This window comes from Pseudoliparis swirei, chromosome 11, assembly GCF_029220125.1.
Source record: "Pseudoliparis swirei isolate HS2019 ecotype Mariana Trench chromosome 11, NWPU_hadal_v1, whole genome shotgun sequence".
Classification (NCBI taxonomy): domain Eukaryota; kingdom Metazoa; phylum Chordata; class Actinopteri; order Perciformes; family Liparidae; genus Pseudoliparis; species Pseudoliparis swirei.
Window position 1 is genome coordinate 25,093,392 of NC_079398.1, and position 21,025 is coordinate 25,114,416.

Sequence of the window (21,025 nt, forward strand, 5' to 3'; positions counted from 1 at the left end):
TGTGTTGCCTTAGGGTCAATTTGACCCGAATCAATATTACACCCTCGTGTCGCCTTAGGATTAATTTGACCCCATTCAATGTTTAATGTCGGTGTTCTTTCGGTAGTCAACAAACAAACATAAAGTGCCTCACACTTAAACTTGGAAAACAATATTAATTCTAATAATTTTCTGGAGGTTTTAATTGCTGGCGTCAAATTGAACCCAAAGGGTCAAATATGTTAGTAAATATAAAGGTAACAGGAGGGTGAAACATTGAATCGGGTCAGAATGACCCTAAGGCGACAGGAGGGTTAAGACTTGCACACCCTAATCAATTGTCGTTTTTAGAAGAGTAGGAATCTTGTTAGAAATTCAAATAATGTGTTCGCAAATCAAACGGCAGAATTATCCTAATGACCTAAAAATAAATGGAAGATTGCCTGGATCGAGGACTTTTACGCGGAACAAATGCCTTTTTAAAAAGATGAGAGGGCATTTAAAGTCTTACGAAGATTTGAATATATTAAACTCATAAACAGTGTCGGTGCTGAATGTCCCAGTCGGAGCGTTTAACTCTCATTTAACGGTAATCGCTGCGATTGTCTCTGTGGAATCAACCGAGGTGCTCTGGTGTCGCTCTAGCGCAGGTAGAGTACGACAGCTCTTTTTGCAGCCTGGAAGTGGCGATGACGTTCCAGAGACTGATCAAGTGTCGCGCCCGTGGGGGCAGCCGACGGCCTGCGGTGCACAGCGCCGCTCGCCCAGAGTGAACAAAACACAAACTGGCAGTTGGGGCTTAGGGTCCAACCCTTGAGGGCTGAGAGGATGGCAAACTAATTCCACAGCTTTACGTGGTTAGATGAGCACTGGAAGAGGGAAGGGATGAAGGAAGTGTAAGCAGAGAAATGTGGAAAGAAGAGAAACTGTGCTGAGTTTACAACTTCATGGCAGGCTAAGGAGTTCATGAATAATAGATGCAATCAATTACTTGATTAGGAAGCCCAGGAATGACTTCTTTCTCCTCATATCTGAAGGACGTCGCCAAGCACACTGTACAGTAGATTGTGAAGCCAATGGATAAAAACACTTGGGGAAGCAATTTGTTTAAGTAAGCGATTACAAGAGACACTATCTTGAAGGATGGAAACTCTTTGTTGTTGGACATTTGACAATTATCGACAGGAATATGGTTTATTGTGAGTACGACCATGATAGCGTTCGATGTCTTGGTCAGTGGCGTCGCTCAACCCCCAGAGCCCGACGCACACGGGGGGAGCGCTCCGGCTGCAGCCGGTCCAGCTGGGCGGCGATGGCGGCGCCTCTCGCCCCGGGTTCTTACCCCGGGTTCCCTTTGCATTCTGGGATCAACTGCACAAGAAGAATGAAACAAATTGCCCAGAATGATAGAAGTTCCCCAGCAATGGGTCAGCATCATGTGTTTCTTGACCAGTGGACGCTCGCCACTCGACGGATAACATGGACCGCGGTTTCAATTTCTACGAGAATTTGCAGAAGCAACGATGGCAATAATTACACGAGGACAACGGCTATGCGACGTTAAAGTCCGACCGCGTTTGGTCATATAAAGACCCCAAGCTTTTCAGGAGGATCACAATTAAGGCGGTCTCTAGTCTCTGGTCTCTAGTCTCTGGTCTCTGGTCTCTAGTCTCTAGTCTCTGGTCTCTGGTCTCTAGTCTCTAGTCTCTGGTCTCTGGTCTCTAGTCTCTAGTCTCTGGTCTCTAGTCTCTAGTCTCTGGTCTCTGGTCTCTAGTCTCTAGTCTCTAGTCTCTGGTCTCAGGTCTCTGGTCTCTAGTCTCTGGTCTCTGGTCTCTGGTCTCTAGTCTCTGGTCTCTGGTCTCTAGTCTCTAGTCTCTGGTCTCTGGTCTCTGGTCTCTGGTCTCTGGTCTCTGGTCTCTGGTCTCTCTAGTCTCTGGTCTCTGGTCTTGTCGGGGTCATCTATTGGAACAACGAGGCAGTGAGATGCCCTGCTGTGCTTCTGCTAAAGCCGTGTCTGTCCACTGCCCCTCAGGCTGGTCGTCCTGCGGCCCTCTGTAGAGAGCCGAGTGAGGGGGGGGGGGGGGGTGAATCCTTCTTCAGTTATGGGAACACATTAAAATCTCAAAATATACAGTATACTGTTCATTTCTCATCCTTTGCATGCAAACTAACGACACTACATAACAGTACAGAATAATAAAGCATGGCTGCGGTTACAGTGAAGAGTCCACATGGCGGCTGCTGCATTGCCTGTAAAGGGGAGAAGGCTTTACAGTTGTTTTGCGGGGGGGGAAAGTAAAACTAATTTGAACTGTAAACACGTGTGCTCATTGTGCAAGTATTTGATTGAAGCTGCATGACACACTGAGATTTGTGTTTGTTTCTATTTCTTGTCACAATACATCACATTTATACAGAACCGCGTAAAGATCTTTTGTTGGTACACATTTGTTTTGTTGCTGATGACGGTAGGCTTAGCTGAGAAACAGATGTGAGCGTTTTGCCTCTCAGCATGTATAATTAGCAGCATTTGCATATCCAGAGTGTTCAACACTCAGCTGTTTTTCACTTTATAAAATATTGATCTATAGGAAAGTAAAGGCATTATATAATATCGTATGAATTATTATTATTATGAGATTATGTATAAATCCCAAGTATGCGAGGCTAGCAATAGCTAATAATTTGTCGATAAAAGTGTGGATGTCAATAGATCCAAGTGTGAAAATCAAGCAATATTTCCATACACATTGTGAGAGTGACTCATTTCATCCGTGTCATTCCCTTTCTTTTTTTAAATTTGCTTCGTCGCCATTAGTAAAAATCTGTGCTCCGCCTTCATTAGCCGGATTCATGCCCTGAAGAGTCGCACCACGCACCACTCTGCATGCAGAGCCACCAAATGCTAAGTACTGCCGCAGCATATGATACCAATGCCATTAGCCAGGTGGCTTTCATTACCTAAATTACAGCTATTGTTTATGATTAATTATTTGTAAATAGGAAGATTTTGAATTTAATTGATCGCTTGAATTTCCCCCATATCCTATTAATTAGGTGGGAATCTCTCGGCTTCCTGCGACTGCTTCTCCTGTTTGCTGAAGACGCACTCTGAATGCACGAGGAGATTCAAACGCGGATCCGTCAGATGCATAACCAGAGCCTAACTTAATAGAGCCGAAAGCACCGACCAGACAGGCATACCAGCCAATGACAAAGTGAAAGTCCCTAATTGTTTTTAATTTAATCTGCTGCTTTACTATTTTGGGTGCCAGTGCATATTAATGCTCTGTCTGATGTTGTGAGGAAGGGTAATTAGGTTTAGAGTGAATGATTCCCTAAGCACTCTTCTGTCTCCCAGCCTTCTGTTTCCCCATGTTCTCGATTATAACCAAGAGGGGGAGATCTTTAGTTGTTTTCTTCCCACACAAAGGTCAAAGTGACGTGACTGCAGTGTCACAGACTCTGAAAAGTGAATTGTTTGTGTTCATACATTTAAACAATGTACCACCGGTTTAAAACCAAACGGTCAAACACATTTCTAAATCCCAAAATACAATTAAGCAGGCAAATTAAATCAGACAGAGATTGATGGTCTCAGTTGTTTACAGAGACATCTTATTGAGCGGAGATGTGTCCGTCTGTGTGCAGGTTCCCCCAGACTTTCTCTGAGAGGACAGTTGTTGTTCAGCCTTCAGTCCTTTACTTTATCTCTGTCATCACATTCAAAACGTTTCATACACAAACTAATCCTTCTCATAATGTGCACAAACTTGAATAAAATACGGCTCATTAACTTAGTTTAAAGCCGAAATGTAATCTGGATTTGGAATATGTCTGTAATATTGTTAGTATTGGTTAGTTTATATTAATAGCCAGTGAGAGAGTCCCTCTAATGCTGGCATCAGGAGGCAAAGTGGTGGCTGTGTCACAGCTACTGTGCAGCAGCCAGATCAGATCCCCACTGTAAGACTGTACCTGGCTCTGTATGTTAGCATGAAGTGAGCCTACTGTGCCCAGGAGAGCACACCTTGGATACACATTAATGTAAAGTCTGCAATAACTTACTATTAATGTCTATTAAATGGATAAAAGGCCATTATACAATATGAGAGCGTGTGAAACTTGACAGACTGTAAAAGGCAGACCGCTCTTGGTTTTGTTCCAGGTGTCTGCCCTCATCTCTTCACATCGCTTCATACTTTTATCTTTTTCAAATCTTAATATTTGGTCTTGCTTCGGGACGAGATGTTGGCAGAAAACTGTTTGATGTCAGGAAGAAAAACTAAACTTCATCAAGTTTTTTAGTGTTTTTGAAACCGATATGTTTTCCCAGATATTTAGAGCAGTTTATGTCCCTTTTAAAGTTAACAGGGTATAGATTTAGCAATTAGGCCGTAATCATGCTTATTACAGAGAGTAATCCATTTAAAACCTAACAGATGTCTGTTCCTACAGGGGATCGAGATGGTCCCATGCCAACAATAAGGCCTTAATGTTGTTGAAATGCTCAGGTGCAAGGTTGAAGTGTGGAAGAATTTCTGTCCTCCCTTAAGTGTCCACATGCTGACAGTTGACCACTTAATGGACCACTTAATGGCAGCGCCCCTTCGTCCCCGAGCATCAGTGTAAATTAATGCTGAGGTCTTGGAGTTTTCTGAGAGTTGCCCCTCTGCTCCTCTACTTCAAACATTAGTTAATTCGCTCTTTGACGCGACTCATCCGTGTGATGAGTCCAGCCCCGGAGAGTTCAAATAGCTGAGAGTTATCTGTTCTCCAGCCAGAGCAGAACAACTCTTTAAAAACGGCATCTGGAGGACCCGATGTGAGGTGGTTGGCGGGGTAAGTCATTAACACTGCTGAACCAGGGATCTAAATATGTGTGTTGAGATGAGGCCACAGACCGAGACTCCAGACAGAAATCAGTGTTTGAGATTCCTCTGGCTTTGTTCACGTGTGAACTGGTTATTTTAGTGTTTAGAGTGATTGAAGCTCAAAGTCTATGTGGACTCAATATCTCCCTGCAGGTTGTAAGCTTCCTCTCCTCGTCGGTCATTGCGTACCTTTCTCACCTGACATGGAACCAAACGTCATTACCTTTAACAACCAAGAGAATTGAGAAAAGTGCATGGAGACACAAAACCACTTCGTCGCTGTTCTGAATATCTTCCACCAAGAGGACGCTGTGGGGCGGAGAGGATCGACGGGGCTGCAGGGCCCGGTTGGAGCAGCCTGTTCTCCAGGTGTGCCTCTCTGCCAGGTGTTTGACTTTGACTAGATGTGATGAATGTAACCCATGGCAACCCGTGGAATTGACCGACTCCTGGGAGTCCGAGCTTCCCGGAGTGAACGTTTCCATTTCCAAAGCCCCATCAGCTGCAGTGGGAGAGCTTCAGAAGGGTCCGGATGCCAGCTCTCGACAGTGAGGCGGGAACACGTTCTCCAACCTGTGCATCGCAACACGACTCGCACAAACAAGTCCACACTCTGTGGCCAACGGCATTGCAAAGAGACCAACCAACGAGGGGGTGTTGTTGCCAGTGGGCGCTGTCCTTCTCTCAGATCGGCCTTGAATCCATCAAATCAGTTGCATGAATGTCATTAGTTTCCCTCCAATTTTGCCATATTTTGTTTGGTTTCGATTGACTGCACTTTACTTAAGAACCATTTAGCTTTCAACACTCTTACTCGCAGAGAAAGGGGATCGGAGAAGATGGTCTGTATGAATGACTTGGAGAGAAAAAAGAAAATGCTTTCTGATCTCTCATCCAACCCTCAACCTCCCCTCCCTCCCCTTCCTCCCACCCCCACGCCATCGTGGCGGGAACCCTTTGTCAGAGGTGTTCATCTGGAACAACTTTGCCACACTTGTTTTCGTGTTCTTTTAGATTACAGGGCAGCTGGCCCCATCTTTGAAGCTCCCCCTCTCCCTTTGTCTCTGTGCAATACACTCTGGTAATTAACTTTGTCCTTCTTTTATTTGTTCCAGTCACTCGCAGTCCACTCTTCTGAGCATCTTCTCCCTGGAGTACCAGGTTAGAAGTTTTCTTCCTTTGTGAGCCCTGACAGGTGCCTAATTGAATGATGAATGTCCCTTTATTTCTTTGTAATTGAACTGCCAGCTCTCTGATTGGTTTGCAGGATGCCCCCCGACCATACCCCCATATATTCCAGCCCCCCCCCCCTTCACGTTCACGTTGAGGGCCTCGCCTGCCTGTACCTCAGATGTCTGCCAAACCTTCCCATCCATCTGTCTAATAACATCTAGCCCCTGCTTATTTGGTGGACCTGTAATAAATTATGCTAAACCATTATTATTCTGACTCTAATAATTTCCCCGTGTAGTGCGGCTGCGTGTGCTAAATGTTTGCTGACTCGCTCTGTCACTGCTGCTTTCCCCGGCTGACAGCGGATGATGATAAATGGCCGCTGCCGCCAGTGGCAGAAGGCAGCACAGGCAGAAAATGGAGTCATTTATCATCCGCCTGACAGGTGTCAGTCACACTGCTTGTCTCTGTGGAATTACATTTTCTGTGTGTAGTAGTTTTTAAATAAGTAGTTTTTTAACCAATGCTCTTCCTCTTTTATCCCTCGTCCTCCTCCTTCTCATGGATGATGGGAATTGAATTGCATGGAAATGTCAGGGTGACATGGAATGAGGAAGAGGGTCATTGTGTGATCGAAAAAGGGGAAATGAATACACGGTTCGAGAGCGGGGGATGGGGCTGGAACAAGGTTGTCTTGGCACAGTTTTGACCCCCGGCAAACTTATTGAAATTAAATCACTGTGACCCGAGATCTTTGGGCTTGTTCATAATAACAATAATAAAGCATGTAAGAGGAGGCGAAGCTGAACCTGTCTGCTTTTTATTCAGGGGAACTGGACACATGTAGGCTAAAGCTTTACCTCCAAATAATGGAAATGTATGGAAAAAAACGTTACTGTAATAATTATTAATAGTACATTATTGTTACGTTTCTTTTTGACAGAAACGAACCAAAAGAACATTTTCAAGACACCATGCTCCAGAGGTTATCGAAAGCCACTACCAAAGGTACTGCATTACTTTGTATTGTACTCTCTCTTTATCTTCCATTCATCTCTATCACTATTTCTCTCTCTCTCTTTTATCCGCCTCCCTCTGCTGTGTGCTCTCTTTGTCTCAGCCGTGTGGACTGGCCAGAGTCAGAGCGTCGGTGGGCCACCATGACAGATATAATCTCCCCCAAACAAATCACCACCCTCAGGATTCATTCCAGACCTCCACTTGCACCTGCTAAGCTAAAGCTCTGTTCTCCATGTCCAATTGAAAGCAGAAAAATAAATATATAACCAGCCGGTGGACATTTGCCTTACACCGGCTTATGATGGGATGATTATCTGTAATTCAATAAATGCGGATAAATTTAAAAAAGGAAAAACAGGCTGTAGGGGAAACCTCTTTGCATATTGCAATTAGCCTTTATCTTGCATATTAGGCCGTTGTTCTGTGGAAAACAAGGCTGGATAATGCACTTCTAATCCATTTACAACAACAAACCGCAGAGACGATCTGGGTAAGATCAGAGGGGAGCTGCAGCTTGAGCTGGCGAGGGAAAAAAGGATTTTTGGGCGGCAGGAGTTAACTAACTATCACTATCATCTGGCTTCAAGGAAATTGTAATCCCTTTTAAGCACGGCTGTCTTAACCGCACCGGGCCTGCCATATGCCACGAGGGCAAAGTCATCGGGGACATTAGCATGTCTCGGCTAGCCCGGTCTTGTCCCCTCGACCCGTCTGCCTGCCTTTGTGGGCCGTATTGTTTCACTGCTGTTGTTGTTCTTTGTTATAATAAAGGTATCTGATGGAAGCCAAAGCACATCCCGCTGCTCCCGTCCTGCTCCAATTGGCCAATGAGGTAATGGCATAACCTTGAGTTGGGTTTTTTTCTCCCTCATTCTTTTCTTATTTTCTGAAAAAATAAATCTGAGCAATTGATGCCCACTTTTGTTCTATTTACAGATAAAATTTGGCTGCAGTTTTGCATTTTCTGCCTTGCCTGTTAGTCATTATCAAAATTGGTAAATTGGTCGGCTCCATTATCAATTATTTAATGTAATTAGCCCTCGCCTCCATTAAGCAGATGTTAAAATACTTTTTGTGTTTTATTATGTAATTGTCCAAATTGCACTTCAGACAGTCGTCCCAAACTGCGGACAGGTGACGCCAGGTCACCGGTTAATTCTTCTCTTTAACCCGTGTTTACCTTGGGAGGTCAGTGCAGGACTTGTGCTCCGGTTGATGTTGTTGCAAACGATCCACACACACAGTTATATGTGCACTTGGTGCAAAACTCATCCAGAGGTTATTGGGTGTTTGTACCTTTGTCCACTAGTGTCTGGTTACACTCACAGTGAAGGATAATCTCAGTTACAATAGCTACTCTCTGAATTATTGGGCTCTTTTTTGAAGCCAGATACATTGTCATATATTTATTTCATTACTTCATTATTTGTTTTCATGTATTTGTCATTTGATTACATTGTTAGTATTTGTGTTCTCTGGTATTTAGTTTGTTAGAATATGCGGCGTAGCATTCTAAAACGTATAAATGCTTATTGGTGCTTACGCCAGGCAACAATATTTCTTACGGGTTTCTTAATCTAAAATCAGAGTAGTTCACATGCATTAGTGGCACCTCAAAGCTAACTGCCATTATTCATTCTCCATTTAATTGACACATGATTTTTTTTCTCCAAAGGATTAAATTCAGCTCAGAGATAACTGTCTATGAACCATTTAACTGTCATTTTAATATGCTACTTAACATTTAAACCAAGCACTCATGGTCTCCCAGAACGCTAATTGATGTAGTTTCATCCCTTTATGAGACAATATATCTCCAACAGAGGAAAATGATTAACAATGATGAAAACTATTCATGGGTTTCTTTTTTTCTTTTTCTCTCCAGAAGTCTCCTATGAACGGGGGTTTTAAACTCGACATTTGCTATTTTTTTTTGGCATGCTTTATATGGAGCGTTATGTAAAGGTTACCTAAACATACAGGTTTTATAACAGGTGCAGTGATGCTATATGTACCTGACACCCATTAGCTGTGGGGCCTAATAAAATGGGAGTTTTACTGAACAATGAATAGTTTTCAGCAGGAGTCAAGGCGCTGTGAATCTTAGTCACATGTTAGACTCATGAAGTGCTGCAGTCTTACTTGAGGATGGAGATGGACTCATGATTAATATGAAAATTAAGGAGATGCAGGTACCTGAACTAATCAGGGGGTTCTTATTCAGGCTGGGCCAGCGCTGGTAATGTTGCCATTTCTCATGTGTCAGCTCTGATGCAGGTTACCAGCAATCTGATGCTCATTATCCAGAGGTGTGACTGGAGAGCAGGCGCCGAGCACAAAGAGGACGGAGAGAAGAAAGAGAAAAGGAGAAGGGGTGGGCAGAGAGAGGGGAGCTACAGGAGCTGGAAGCTACACATGCTAAGTGTAAATGCTAATAGTGGTCTTAATGAAGATATAAACTCTGTGCTCGCCCCTTACGCTAATTATTATAGATACGTTTGGCCGCTTTCTTGCAATATTATGGAGTGGTTAAAGAATACGACTGCGGGTAAAAAGCAGACGGTGTTCCGAAGCCTCTCTGCTCCCAGCGTTAAGCATCGGAGCAAAGATAAAACACTGAAATCTCACGACTAGGTTCAGGGCAAATTCACTTTTGGTCCCCAATTATGCTAAAAGATCTTTAGCTGCAAGAACGTTTTGCTTCGTAACGAGCCGGCTAGGAATTGCTTGTCTTCAAGCAATGTTTTAATTCCTCTCATACTGGAGAGGCTGTGCAATTTAGAGGGAAAGACTTTATGCGTCTCATTATTTGCAGTCAAAATGCAATGCCTTGAAAATAATGTGCTCATTTCACTCGGTTTACCTTTATTCAAAGCATCCTTCTCTTATTACTGATGATGCCTGTTAATTGAACTGAATAATACAAATAAATAATAGTTCTTGGTTTTTCTCTATATGCTATTCTATCACGTTCATGAAAATGCGAAAGGTAATGTTTTGATCGCCGTGTATTTATTTATTTATTTGTATGCGTGTTATTCGCATAACAAAAAAAGTTTTAAACCGAATCGCATGAAATTTGGTGGGATGATTGGTTATTATTCGGGGACCATTTGATTAGATTTTGGGATCGAGCGGGTCAAAGGTCAAGGTCATGAAAAGGTAAAAATCTTCTTGAATGACATGAAATTTGGTGGGATGATTGCTTATTATCCGGGGACCATTTGATTAGATTTTGGGATCAATCGGGTCAAAGGTCACGGTCATGGAAAGGTCAAAATCTTCTTTTTACCATAGCCTGGTCAATTTTTATCCAATTGTTTATAATGTGAAGGAAGGCATCGTGCCTCTCAGATGGACACCTTCAGTATCGGTCATTAGGGCACCTTTACCTGTCAGGGCATCTGCCTGGTCCAACTACAAACAGTGCGCACCTCTCCAGGTGTGTCCGTGTTAACGTAAGCTGGAGCCAGAGGTGCTCTCCTTCCTCGTGAGGGCTGCGTTCCCTCGGTGTGTCCCGTTGGTTCCTGAAGTTTTGCTGATCATCCCATTCTCTCTCGCGCTGCTTTCATACGAGCCGAGCGCCCCGACAGGTGACGGCTCTTCAGTCGGGGAGCTCGGCGGTGTAATTGGCGAACTCTTGTTCCCGTGGGAACGGTTACTGCAGAGCGACGCTTTCCATGACCAATCTTCACAGGGATTTTCGAAAGTTAGGTCAAGGTTTGGAAACGCAATAATATCATTTAGAGCCATTACAATCATTATTATCTATGTGACATCAGACCGGCCGTGTAGTTTCTGTGCCGTAACTCTCAGGCTCTTTGAAATATGTTCGCACTTCCAGCTAAATATGTGGGATTTAGTCTGAAGATTTGCAAATGGAGTAATTCTCCAGAGAGGAATAACATTTCCATCATGCCTTTGTTTTGAAGTGGCATTAACTCTCCAGCGGCGCCAGTTTTTATTTTATTAAGGCAAATTCTTCTTTTTCTTGTTCAATCTTGTAAAGGTGGATCTGTCTCCTGCCCTGATGGCTCGTCTCATCCTGGACAGGTTCCTTCAGGGCCTGGAGGGGGGAATGCGTGAGTAACACTTTTCCATTTCCCACTCTGTCCGTTCTATCATCCCCCCATCAGTCTTAATTGTGGCACTTTGTCTTTTGAATCTCTTTCTGTTTGAGTCCCAATTCCAGTTCTAGCTGCTGTATTTCCAGCCTGTCCGAGCCTAATGACAGACAGACCACCTTTAGTACTTGCTGCATCCCAGGGCACATGACTGGCAATTAAGCACTGGGAGGACCACCCACCTCTCAACCGCAGTGTGGATCAATTCCAGCTCACCTCATCAGTGTTATTTATAACACCACTGATTCCTCCCCTCGCCCGCCTTCATCCCCCAATGCATCCATCTATCCCCTACCTCCTCTTCTTTTCAATTCAGTTCAATATGTGTTTCTGTTTTCCCCTCTGGTGCTTTTCTTATGTCATCTTCTTTTTGACCGCAAAACTGCCAGTTACACATTTTTACAAGTGACGTTTGTTCATTGATACAAAAACCCAGGAACTCCCAATATCACATGCATACCACCATTCCATAACATTACAAAACGCCTATCCTGGTGTGTGTGTGTGCAGTAGTCAGTACTTTAAGAGTGAATCGCATTATGTCAAAAAGACGCGATTCCAATTTAATCAAGAAAGAGATTAAAGTGTATGTGTGTTATTTTCAACTTCGCCTCAGCACAGCCATTCGTCAAAGTCAGAGATGTGATTGCTTTGGACCCGCCGTTATCCACTGCCTGTCAGACGCTCGTCTGGGCCGCTTGTAGAACAGGGCATTCATCCAGGGGAAGCACTCCGTCTCAGATAATAGCGCACTGCATCCCTCCTTCTCCATACAGTGAAAACGTCCTCTGTTATTGCCCACAATAGATTTGTAGCTGATGAAACTTTCTGGATGATCTTTGTTTAATTTCAAACGAGCGTTGTAGCCGTGCAGTATTTCAGTGCGTCGGCACGAGGCGAGTGAGTCATGTCACGGTCGTATTTCTTCTCGCAGAAGCCAGCTGACTTTTCCAGGATAATCGTAGCTCCAGATCAGCCTAACGAAGCCTTCCCGCTGTGAGTTTAGGTCGGTTAATCTCTTCTGTTGTTTCAGGTAAACAGTTTGACTCCGACCTACTCTTTTCAAACGATGATGTCGTGACGCTGTACCTTCACAATGTCGTCCGTTCCTTTTGAGGGCGACTTTCATTTGGACGGAGCCCCTCTGCGCTCTCCCCGTGAACGACTTGGCCTTTGCAGATGAATTGTTGTCCGCACGGACTCCGCGGTCAAATCGTCCGATCTCCCCGTGTGTGTGTGAGGCTCCAGTAATGTGCTTCCATTATTAAACAATGCAAGGAAAATTGTCTTTGCTGGCAATTAGCTAACAGGTTGGTTCAGTGCTACTGTGGGGTGTATCTCGCATGCCCCCCTCCAGACTGTGTGTGTGTGTGTGTGTGTGTCCAGAGGGAGGTTGGGCAGGCACATTGCAAAGATCAATAGACTTCTATATAAGGGACATTACCCCCAACTGGGTGAGTGGCTTGCCTTTGCCTAGCACCATCGTTTTTTTATTCCCCTTCTCTGTCTCTTTGCATTTAAGAGACACAGGAATGGGGCCTTTGGGACTGTGGAATATATGTACAATCACTAGTGCTGGATCAATACGGAGTTTTAAATTGTTTTCTGTCCCTTCCTTGTTTTGCTTGCTTGTTGTTGTGCACCCCCCCCCCCCCCCCCTTCACACTAGCTACTCACACCACCTCCACCTCACCTCAGCCGGACTCCACCACCAGCTCCCTCCCCCTCTCTCCTTGCAGCAACAGTATTGGAGAGAGTGTCAGCCGAGCAGAATAAAAGACGGTCTCGTGGTGCTTGTAAATAAATCAATACATTCAAAGCAGTTTTATCACGTATTGAACATGATATCAGCTTCCATAATGCTCCTCGTCTCATGAAGCAGACGGGGCAGTCGGGGAGCAGAGGTCGCGTGTGACCTTTGACACCCTTCAAAGCCACTGGAAGATGCTCTTCATAGGCTTTTTAGGGAGAAATACAGAAAATCTCTGGAATTCCTTTTATGGATGTTGGTTATAGACTAATGTCCCAAAGATTAGACAATAGGTGGCAATTAAGTTTATGAGGCCATCATAAGGCACTGTATGGACATATTGGATTTAATAACAATAAATCATAACTCCGGTAGTAAAACGTATGTTTTTCATCACGATTGAATCTATTGTTTTGATCAAATGTTTAAATCAATGTTACTCTTTCAGATTGAGCCATTATACATGTTCACGTGCTATTTAGTGAGTATCACATCTATCTTTTATTTATCTTCTCAAGTATGTGTCCATCCATTCTCCATAAGGGTGCACCTCGGGCTCAAGCATAGAAGATAATAATAAAGTTACATCTCATTTAAACTTAAGTGATTGGTTTTCAAATTAAATTATATGAAGAAAAGAATATAAAGAACGTCGTAACCAACATATTGTAGGCAACAAAAAAAATATTTTAAAATGTTTGAAAATGCCACGAAAGATCGACATGGACATCACGTGTGATGTGTCGAAGTGGATCCAACCCAACGTGTGCATGTGTCTCAGCCAATGAGCGCTGTGAGTGACACCGTTCCATCTCCACCGCTCTATATGCATTCCACTCTGTCTGTAGAGACTTCCTCGTATTGCCTCACATTGGGGGAGCTCCTGCTCTTTCTTTCCCCTCCTGAAATCTCTTCATCTTTCTCTCTATTCCTCCTTTGACAGGAGTTGATATGCCTCTAGATTTAGACATACTTTTTTTGAGGAGGCAATTTTGCCAGCTATTTGACCTTTTCCATTTTCCCAAGGCCCAGCTCCAGATTAGATTGCTGCTCCATGTTTTGTAACTATGTGATTCGACTGCCTTTAAGATTTATTATCACATTCCTTTACAGAAGCCTTGTGCGCGAGGTTATAAATGTCCCGTGTTTGATGTTAACACTGTGAGAATGTTAGTGTCTACTACGATCCTTCGCTTTCTTGACAGAATTCATAATAGCTTCAGTGTTTTGCAGATCGACTCGTTGATAACTGACTATTGCATCGTGTTCTCGCCAATAAAATCTCAACTTTCGTCTCCACTGTGGATGCAATGGTTCATCTCTCTTGTCTTCAAGTGCTCCTCTCTTCTGCCTCTCACCTCTCCGCTGAGGTGGATATGCAGCCTCGGTTTTTCTTCTTCTTCAAATAAGGAGCGCAAGGGCACTTCATTAGCAAGAAGGGAGGGAGTCAGGAGGCAAAGGCAGGATGTGTGTGTGTGTGTGTGTATATGCATGCAAGGGGTGTGTACAAGGGAGGTAAGCAGCAGCGTGGCACTTCACTTGACAAGGATACTAATTACTCCTTTTCAGCAGAGAAGCTCCAGTCAGCCTCTGCCACAGCCTAATGGCCTGACCTGGGAAGCCACTCTCCATAGCAGAGCCTCCCCAGATCTACTATTACTACTGCTACACACACACACACGCACGAACGCACACAGCCATGTGCACATAGATACACACGTACACACAGACACACACCGAGTTGTAGAGTCTCATCTCACCGCTATCAGGTGGAAGCAGATCAGTTCTGCCCCAGTAACCTCTTCAGGGACTGAGCTCCTCCTGCACGGGAGATACCACCTCATATCATCAACGAGCACCTACACACCCGCACAGATATTTAAAAACACTTTTTTTCCATTCCTCTCTCTCTCTCTCATTCATTCCCATCTTCTGTTTTTTTTTTCAATACGGGAGGATAAATTTAAAAGGAGTAAATTGGAAAATCAAATGAGGGCTTTAGGCAGCCGCAGAGATTTGCAGAGCTGTCCGCCAGCGTCGCAGAGCCTCATCCATCATGTCCCGCAAGTAGTCAATTCCTCTAGTATCTGTAAATGTTTTCAGATATTAGCCAATTTATATGCTCCGAGATTCATCATGGAAAATCAGCTTTAGCGGCGCACATTATCAGGACCTGTCTCCCCCTTGCTCCATGAAGTTTGATGAACGAGTGCCCCTCCACAGCTCAATGGCTTGTGCATGGGGGGGGGGGGATGGGTATATAGAGAAAATGGATAAGCGCCCCCCCCCCACACACCCGTGGCAAATAGTGTTTTTTTTAATTAATAAACAAACTTGCTCATCAGTGTCGGGGGCAATAACACTCGTCATCCGTTCTTGTTCATCACGGTCCTCCCTCAACAAATGTTGCTTTCTAATGAGGTTTCTCAACATGTTTTTGTGTTAGAGATATAATGTCTTTTACACCCTCCATGGAGAAAGGAAGAGTAGTTACAAATGACACGAGTACGCAATAAGAAATATAGCCAAGGTTATGCTGCCGTTGCCTCGCTTCATGTGGTTTATCTTGTTTTGGAGGTGCATATGAAAACAGGCTCGTGATTTGTTCACACCGGTTGTTTTCTTGAGCAAATCCCAATGGAGGCGTAGCGTTTCACATCTATTATTCTCCTTCTCTCTGTTCCTCTGCTCAGATGTCGACGGTGTGATTTGGTGCCTTCGTCAGAATTTATACCAACATGGGACAATTACAGTAAATTTGGTGAATGTTTACAAGGTGCAGACTCGTGCTGCAGGGCTTTGTTCTCTGTGTCTGGTGTTCTTCAGATTATGCTTTTTATTTTCTTGCACATGTTTTATGTGTGCGTCTGTGTGTGCCTTGAGTCTGTGTATTTAAAGAGCACGGCGTGTGTGTGTGTGTGTGTGGCAGAGGGGAGCTCAGGGTGTCATAGAGGAGTGCTGCCGTGCAAAGCGGGGGCGTCTTTAATAAATGTATGCTGATGTTGGGGCTGCAGCGATGCGAGGGATGCAGGAGCCCTGTTGTTATTTACTGCTGTGTTTGTGCACAGCAGCGAATCCTGGGCCTGCAAATGGCATTACAGCCCGTGATGAATGAGCATTAGGGTAAACTCATTTTAAAAGCATCCTGATTTATTAGCGGTCTGACCTTCCATTTTCATCAGGTCAATGCTTGGCTGAAATTCCAGAATGTCAGCGCCAAGGTCACCCCTTTATGGCTATTTTTAACCCCATCGTTCAAAGGGAGCAGGAGGAAAGGATCCTATCACTTATTATGGCCATCTACCAAAAATGTCAAAGTGCTGGAGAGACGAGGAGAGAGAGGGAGCCTGGAAGTGTGTGTGTTATGCGAGAGACCAAAATGTGGTGGTGGTCAAACCCCCAATTATGAGCGCTAGTAAGACAAGAGCTTTAATGGCTGCCGTTTGCCTTCGGGAAGGTTTATTACACACCACTGTTTTGCAGAAGCAGCGTCAAATCTATAAAAGGACCATTAGGAAGAGGGAAAAAATCAATCAAAATGCCATTAAAGTGGAATAAGTTGCCAATATTGCTGATGTGGTTGCGGGTCCTTTGATTTTCCTTCAGATTATTAGGCACAGTCGAGTAGTGACTTTGTTAAGGGAAACCAGTGTTGTTGGGGAGTAATATGTCTCCTGGCTTCATAAAGTTTGCTGCCTCATATTTCCCGCTTTATTGATTATCCATTATCATTTGTCATGAGGTGTCCTAACTCGAGGGGAAAATATAACCCTCTTTCTTCTCCGCCGCCTGCGCTGCACAGGAGCCTGGTATGGATCTGCGTGTGAAGGTACCAATCTGAGAAAAATGAGCAAAGAAATAAAGCCCGGCGCTGTGCCTTGCAGCTCTAAGAGGGGGCGTGAGGTTATGGGCTGGGGGAGACGGGGCTGGGAGAGGCTGAGGCGGAGAGAGGAGGAAGAAATGAAGAAAAAAGAGAGGTGGCAGAAAAAGATGGAGACAAAGAAAAAGAAACCAAAAGAGAGGAGGGAGCCGTGAACGCGCTTTGTTCTTCTCCAACACTCCTCCCTCTTTATCTCATCATTTGAGGAAGATGAGGGGTCGCTGCACTTCGTCCAGTCTGACGCTTTTCTCTTTGAGAGAAATGCAAAGGGAGGGACGGCTGAGACGAAAGGTCTCCAAACGCATTTTTATTAATGAAATTAATTGATGAACCGCTCAATGATCCAATCAGAATGTACACCAAGTTTTTTCCAATTAATCATTTTCCATTTGGAGGTTTTCAAACTCCCGTCTTTATCAATTCTGTATAAATCTTCCCGCTCGCCGTCTGGTCTTTAACAGTTATCTCCTGTGCTGGGTTTATTAGACGGGCTCGGAGATCTCGGTGTTGCTGCAGGCACCGTTCAAGCCTGACATGTGAATGGAAGCATTCCTTGTATTGTCTGCAGTGCTGCACGTCTGTCAGGACCATGTATCACTAAAATGGCGTGCCTCAACCATTTCGTCACACAGTGATACAATCCATTTAATCCAAATCTTTTTAAGGAATGATTTAAGGAATTTTGTGCTGTTGCACTACCAGCAAATCAATCCAGCAGGCTTTCCTTTCTGATTTATACTGTTAGTAGAGCCAGAATGAGGATGAGAGATGCAGAATAGTCGGCGTTCATAGCATAGATAAAGTGCATGGGGCTGCTGCGCTCTGGACTGAAACACGCTTCTATAGAACGTCTGTAGACACCGAGCAGCCATCTGATGGACTCGCGTGGAGACGCTGCACTAACAGTCGCACGGTGAATTACTGTGTGTCACGCCTGTCTTTTCTCCGTGTATTATCACACTCTGTGCTCAATTCAATGCAGCAATTAGAATATATATTTGTACATTTGTTTGTTGCACAAGCTTCAATGTTTGACGTGATTTGCGAATAAATATTAATACATGTTTGTAATTGTTTCTCTTGCCTTTGTCCTGTGCTCAGCTTCTAAAACCGTCCTCAACAGCATGCTCAAGGAGCCGTCGTTAATTCCAGACCAGATGTTGGCCAAACACGTCTACCAGGTAAGTTATAACGCTTAATTTTAAACTGCAATATTACAAGAAACCATATAAATAGTTTTGTGCAATGGGGGGATTTTTAATGACTTCAATTCCATTTTATATAATTCATTAAGTTTTCCGTGTAACTAGTCCCCTGCTTGGGCACAGTGAGTCTAGGTGTTGTTGAACCTGGCAGACGGCTCCGCGCTCATGTTTGCTGATGAGGTCAGGTGAGAGCCGGCGGTCATGCCTGCCAAGCTGCCAGCATCTCCTGTGTTTCCTCCTTTCCCCGTGCAGGCTCCTTCCTTCACCGCCCTTCCACCCACCCACTCTTTTCGCACGCCATAATATTTCTTCCCTCTCTTTTCAGTGCACAATAAATGACTGCTGTTATGGACCGCTGGTAGACTGCATCAAACAGTATCCTATCCCATAAAATGTTAAGCCTGAAATTGACGAGGAGCTATTGAAGGGGATGAGATGTGTCTGGCTTCACCTGACACAAAAGTTCTGCTTCACAGAGGAAGCGTTTCATCCTGCCCACCGTCCCCGGCACAGAGGGGGGGGGGGGGTGGCTGGAGATGATTGGCTGATCTGAATGCATCTCCATGTGCACACAGTGGATCAGACCCAAGAACAAAGATCATTCACGAGCCTCATGGCGGCTATTGGGTTCTTTCATTTGATATGTTACTGAACCCAGATGAGATATTTAGTTTTATTTTGTGTTACTTGCTGATTTAAAAAAATATTTGTGGAATATAATTGTATTTAGTGGTGATGAGGCCCATGCCGTTCAGCACCTCGGAGAGTTCTGGGCACACACAAGTTGAACTATTACATTTGATCGCACATAAGTTTCCTTTTATTGATACGTAATTCAGTTGCACTCTTGTTCCTTCTCTTTCTTTGCCCACCTATAAATACCCCTCCTCTCTATCCAACGGGCTTAGCCTTGACGAAAGGGGCAGAATTAGAGTCCAAGCTATTTAGGGGCAAGCAGCTGGGTCGCAAACCAACTGTTTCCTGGGGGAGGAGACTCCTTTGAATGAGTGGACATGGGTTCGTCTGTATGTTATTGTGTCTGTCCCAGCTCTCTCTCGTGTGGGGCTGGGCTGCTCTGTTCAGAGCCACTCAGCCCCGTCCCACTGCAGCCTCCTTCCACATCCCCCCTTGTTTACCCTTTCTTTGGCTGTCCTCTCGTCAGATACTCTGCCACAGAGTTCATTATAACCGCCCGACTGTGTGGTTTGAAAGAGCTCCATCCTCACATGACAGCAATGCAGTGAGTCAATCATGATATGTATGTATTAATTAAATCCATTAAAAGATTAGTGTTTGTTCAGGGCAGCATAATGGCCGCAGAACTTTTCTCTCTCTATTGGAAAAAGACAGTTTTGAAATACGGCCTTAAAGGCCGTATTTCAAAACTGTCTTTTTCCAATAGAGAGAGAAAAGTTATGTGGATTATGTTCCATGGCATCGAGCTGCTTGTATACTGATGCAAAATGGCATTTATTCTAAAAGCATTTTTCTTCAAAGATTTGAGAGGAATGAGTGGAGGAGCTCGTGCAGGCACTCGAGGTATTTTGCCAGATTGGCATTAGTTTCTTCCTCATTACGGGAAAGCACGTTGGTTTGTTGTGAAAGCAGATGAACGTTGACCTGAGAGCTTTGATTGGACTCGAGTCGTGGCTTCCACTTTGCACAGTGAGCCAATAGAAGAGAAAGGCAAATTTTTTCAAACTTTTGCTGATGTCAAACATCCACATGCAGTCGAGCTCACCTCTGTGATCCTGTTCCCGCTGCAGACCACGTTGTACTTTATGGTTTCCATGAAGCAACTCCACAGTTAAAATCCTGATTTATTTTGTGAGTGACCTTTTCGGTTTTCTCATGAATAACTTTTGTTTCATCTTGATGCCCAAACATGTTCCAGCGAACCCATAAAGTCCTGCTAGATGTTCCTTGACTATCTTTCCTCAGCGCTATTGGCCAAGAGCACGAGGTGCTGCTCTGTGACAAGCTGAAGGAGAGGAACCTGTCCTTCCTGGGTAAGGCATCTCCTGCTCATCGTGTGTCTACAGTCAAAGGGCGAGCAGTGTGTGGGCTCTTTGTACATTAGTGAAGGACGGCCTGGACACCACTATGCAGTGGATGGTATTTATCTCTTATTGATTTGCTAACTACCAGAAGCTATTGTCAGATATCCTCGGCTGCGGATGCCCTGACGTACAAATATGTGTAGAATAAAAGCTTCACAGGTCTTAATGTTTGGTCCCGTTTCGTTGTTGTTGTAAATTTATTTCCCATGAACATGAATATTGTGGGAACCTCGCCATTTATTTCCATTTATTTGTTCAGGATTTTATGTTTAGGATTTAGTTTTAGTTTTTGGTTGAGTTTTTTTATTTATTTTAACCAGATTATATTTGTGTTGTCTTAATATCTTCTACTTAACTGACACCATTATCTTGTTCCGACAATATTAAATCACGGTAGAGTGTCCAGGTGTGAAATTGTGCGACAGGATTTTGAACCCCATCCCATCACCTCCCCGAGGTCAGATGAGTGATGAAGGGTAGAAGTCATTCCCACTGTCATTAAGACCGTATCATACAGTTGAACCTGGAGTGCTGACCTTTCTCCAGAGCCGTGCAGAGGGCTGTTCTAAAGCTGTCAGAGTCCGGGCGGCACCGGGGCCACTCAGGCGGCCTAACCCCATCTGATAAATGGATTGGAAATAAGCAACCCAACAGCAGGGATGGCCCATTAATTTTAATCAAAGGTGATGTAAAAAGGCGATCAGAGCCACCTGACTGTCAACAGCCCGGTCTGAAGAGAGGCTCCATCCCACACACAGCCCCCAGCACGGCGCCCCGGATGCCCCTCGTACCACGGGCCTCTGGCAGCCGCTCTGACCTCACTCGGCTCTCTTTCTACCCCCTCGGCTGCCGCTCCCTCCTCACCACCGCTGACACCGCCACCCTCCATCTCCTCCATTCCCTTCCATGCCCCATTAGTTGAGCTTGGCTGGAGACGAAGAGGCAGGCCCTCGGAACCGA

The 21,025-nt window shown here is 44.5% G+C and overlaps 1 protein-coding gene across 4 annotated transcripts in view; it reads left to right on the forward strand.

Annotated features, from left to right (window-relative positions):
* Nucleotides 1–21,025, forward strand: part of cdin1 (CDAN1 interacting nuclease 1) — a 63,713-nt gene that overhangs the window by 13,181 nt on the left and 29,507 nt on the right. For 2 of the 4 annotated variants that reach the window (XM_056426102.1, XM_056426103.1), the window contains exons 3-10: nucleotides 5,969–6,014; nucleotides 6,970–7,034; nucleotides 7,818–7,878; nucleotides 11,056–11,128; nucleotides 16,723–16,749; nucleotides 17,902–17,981; nucleotides 18,331–18,380; nucleotides 19,947–20,014. In XM_056426102.1, the coding sequence (XP_056282077.1) occupies nucleotides 5,969–6,014; nucleotides 6,970–7,034; nucleotides 7,818–7,878; nucleotides 11,056–11,128; nucleotides 16,723–16,749; nucleotides 17,902–17,981; nucleotides 18,331–18,380; nucleotides 19,947–20,014 (470 nt within the window). The remainder of the gene's footprint in view (nucleotides 1–5,968; nucleotides 6,015–6,969; nucleotides 7,035–7,817; nucleotides 7,879–11,055; nucleotides 11,129–16,722; nucleotides 16,750–17,901; nucleotides 17,982–18,330; nucleotides 18,381–19,946; nucleotides 20,015–21,025) is intronic. The other 2 variants (XM_056426101.1, XM_056426104.1) reach the window with 2 other exon arrangements.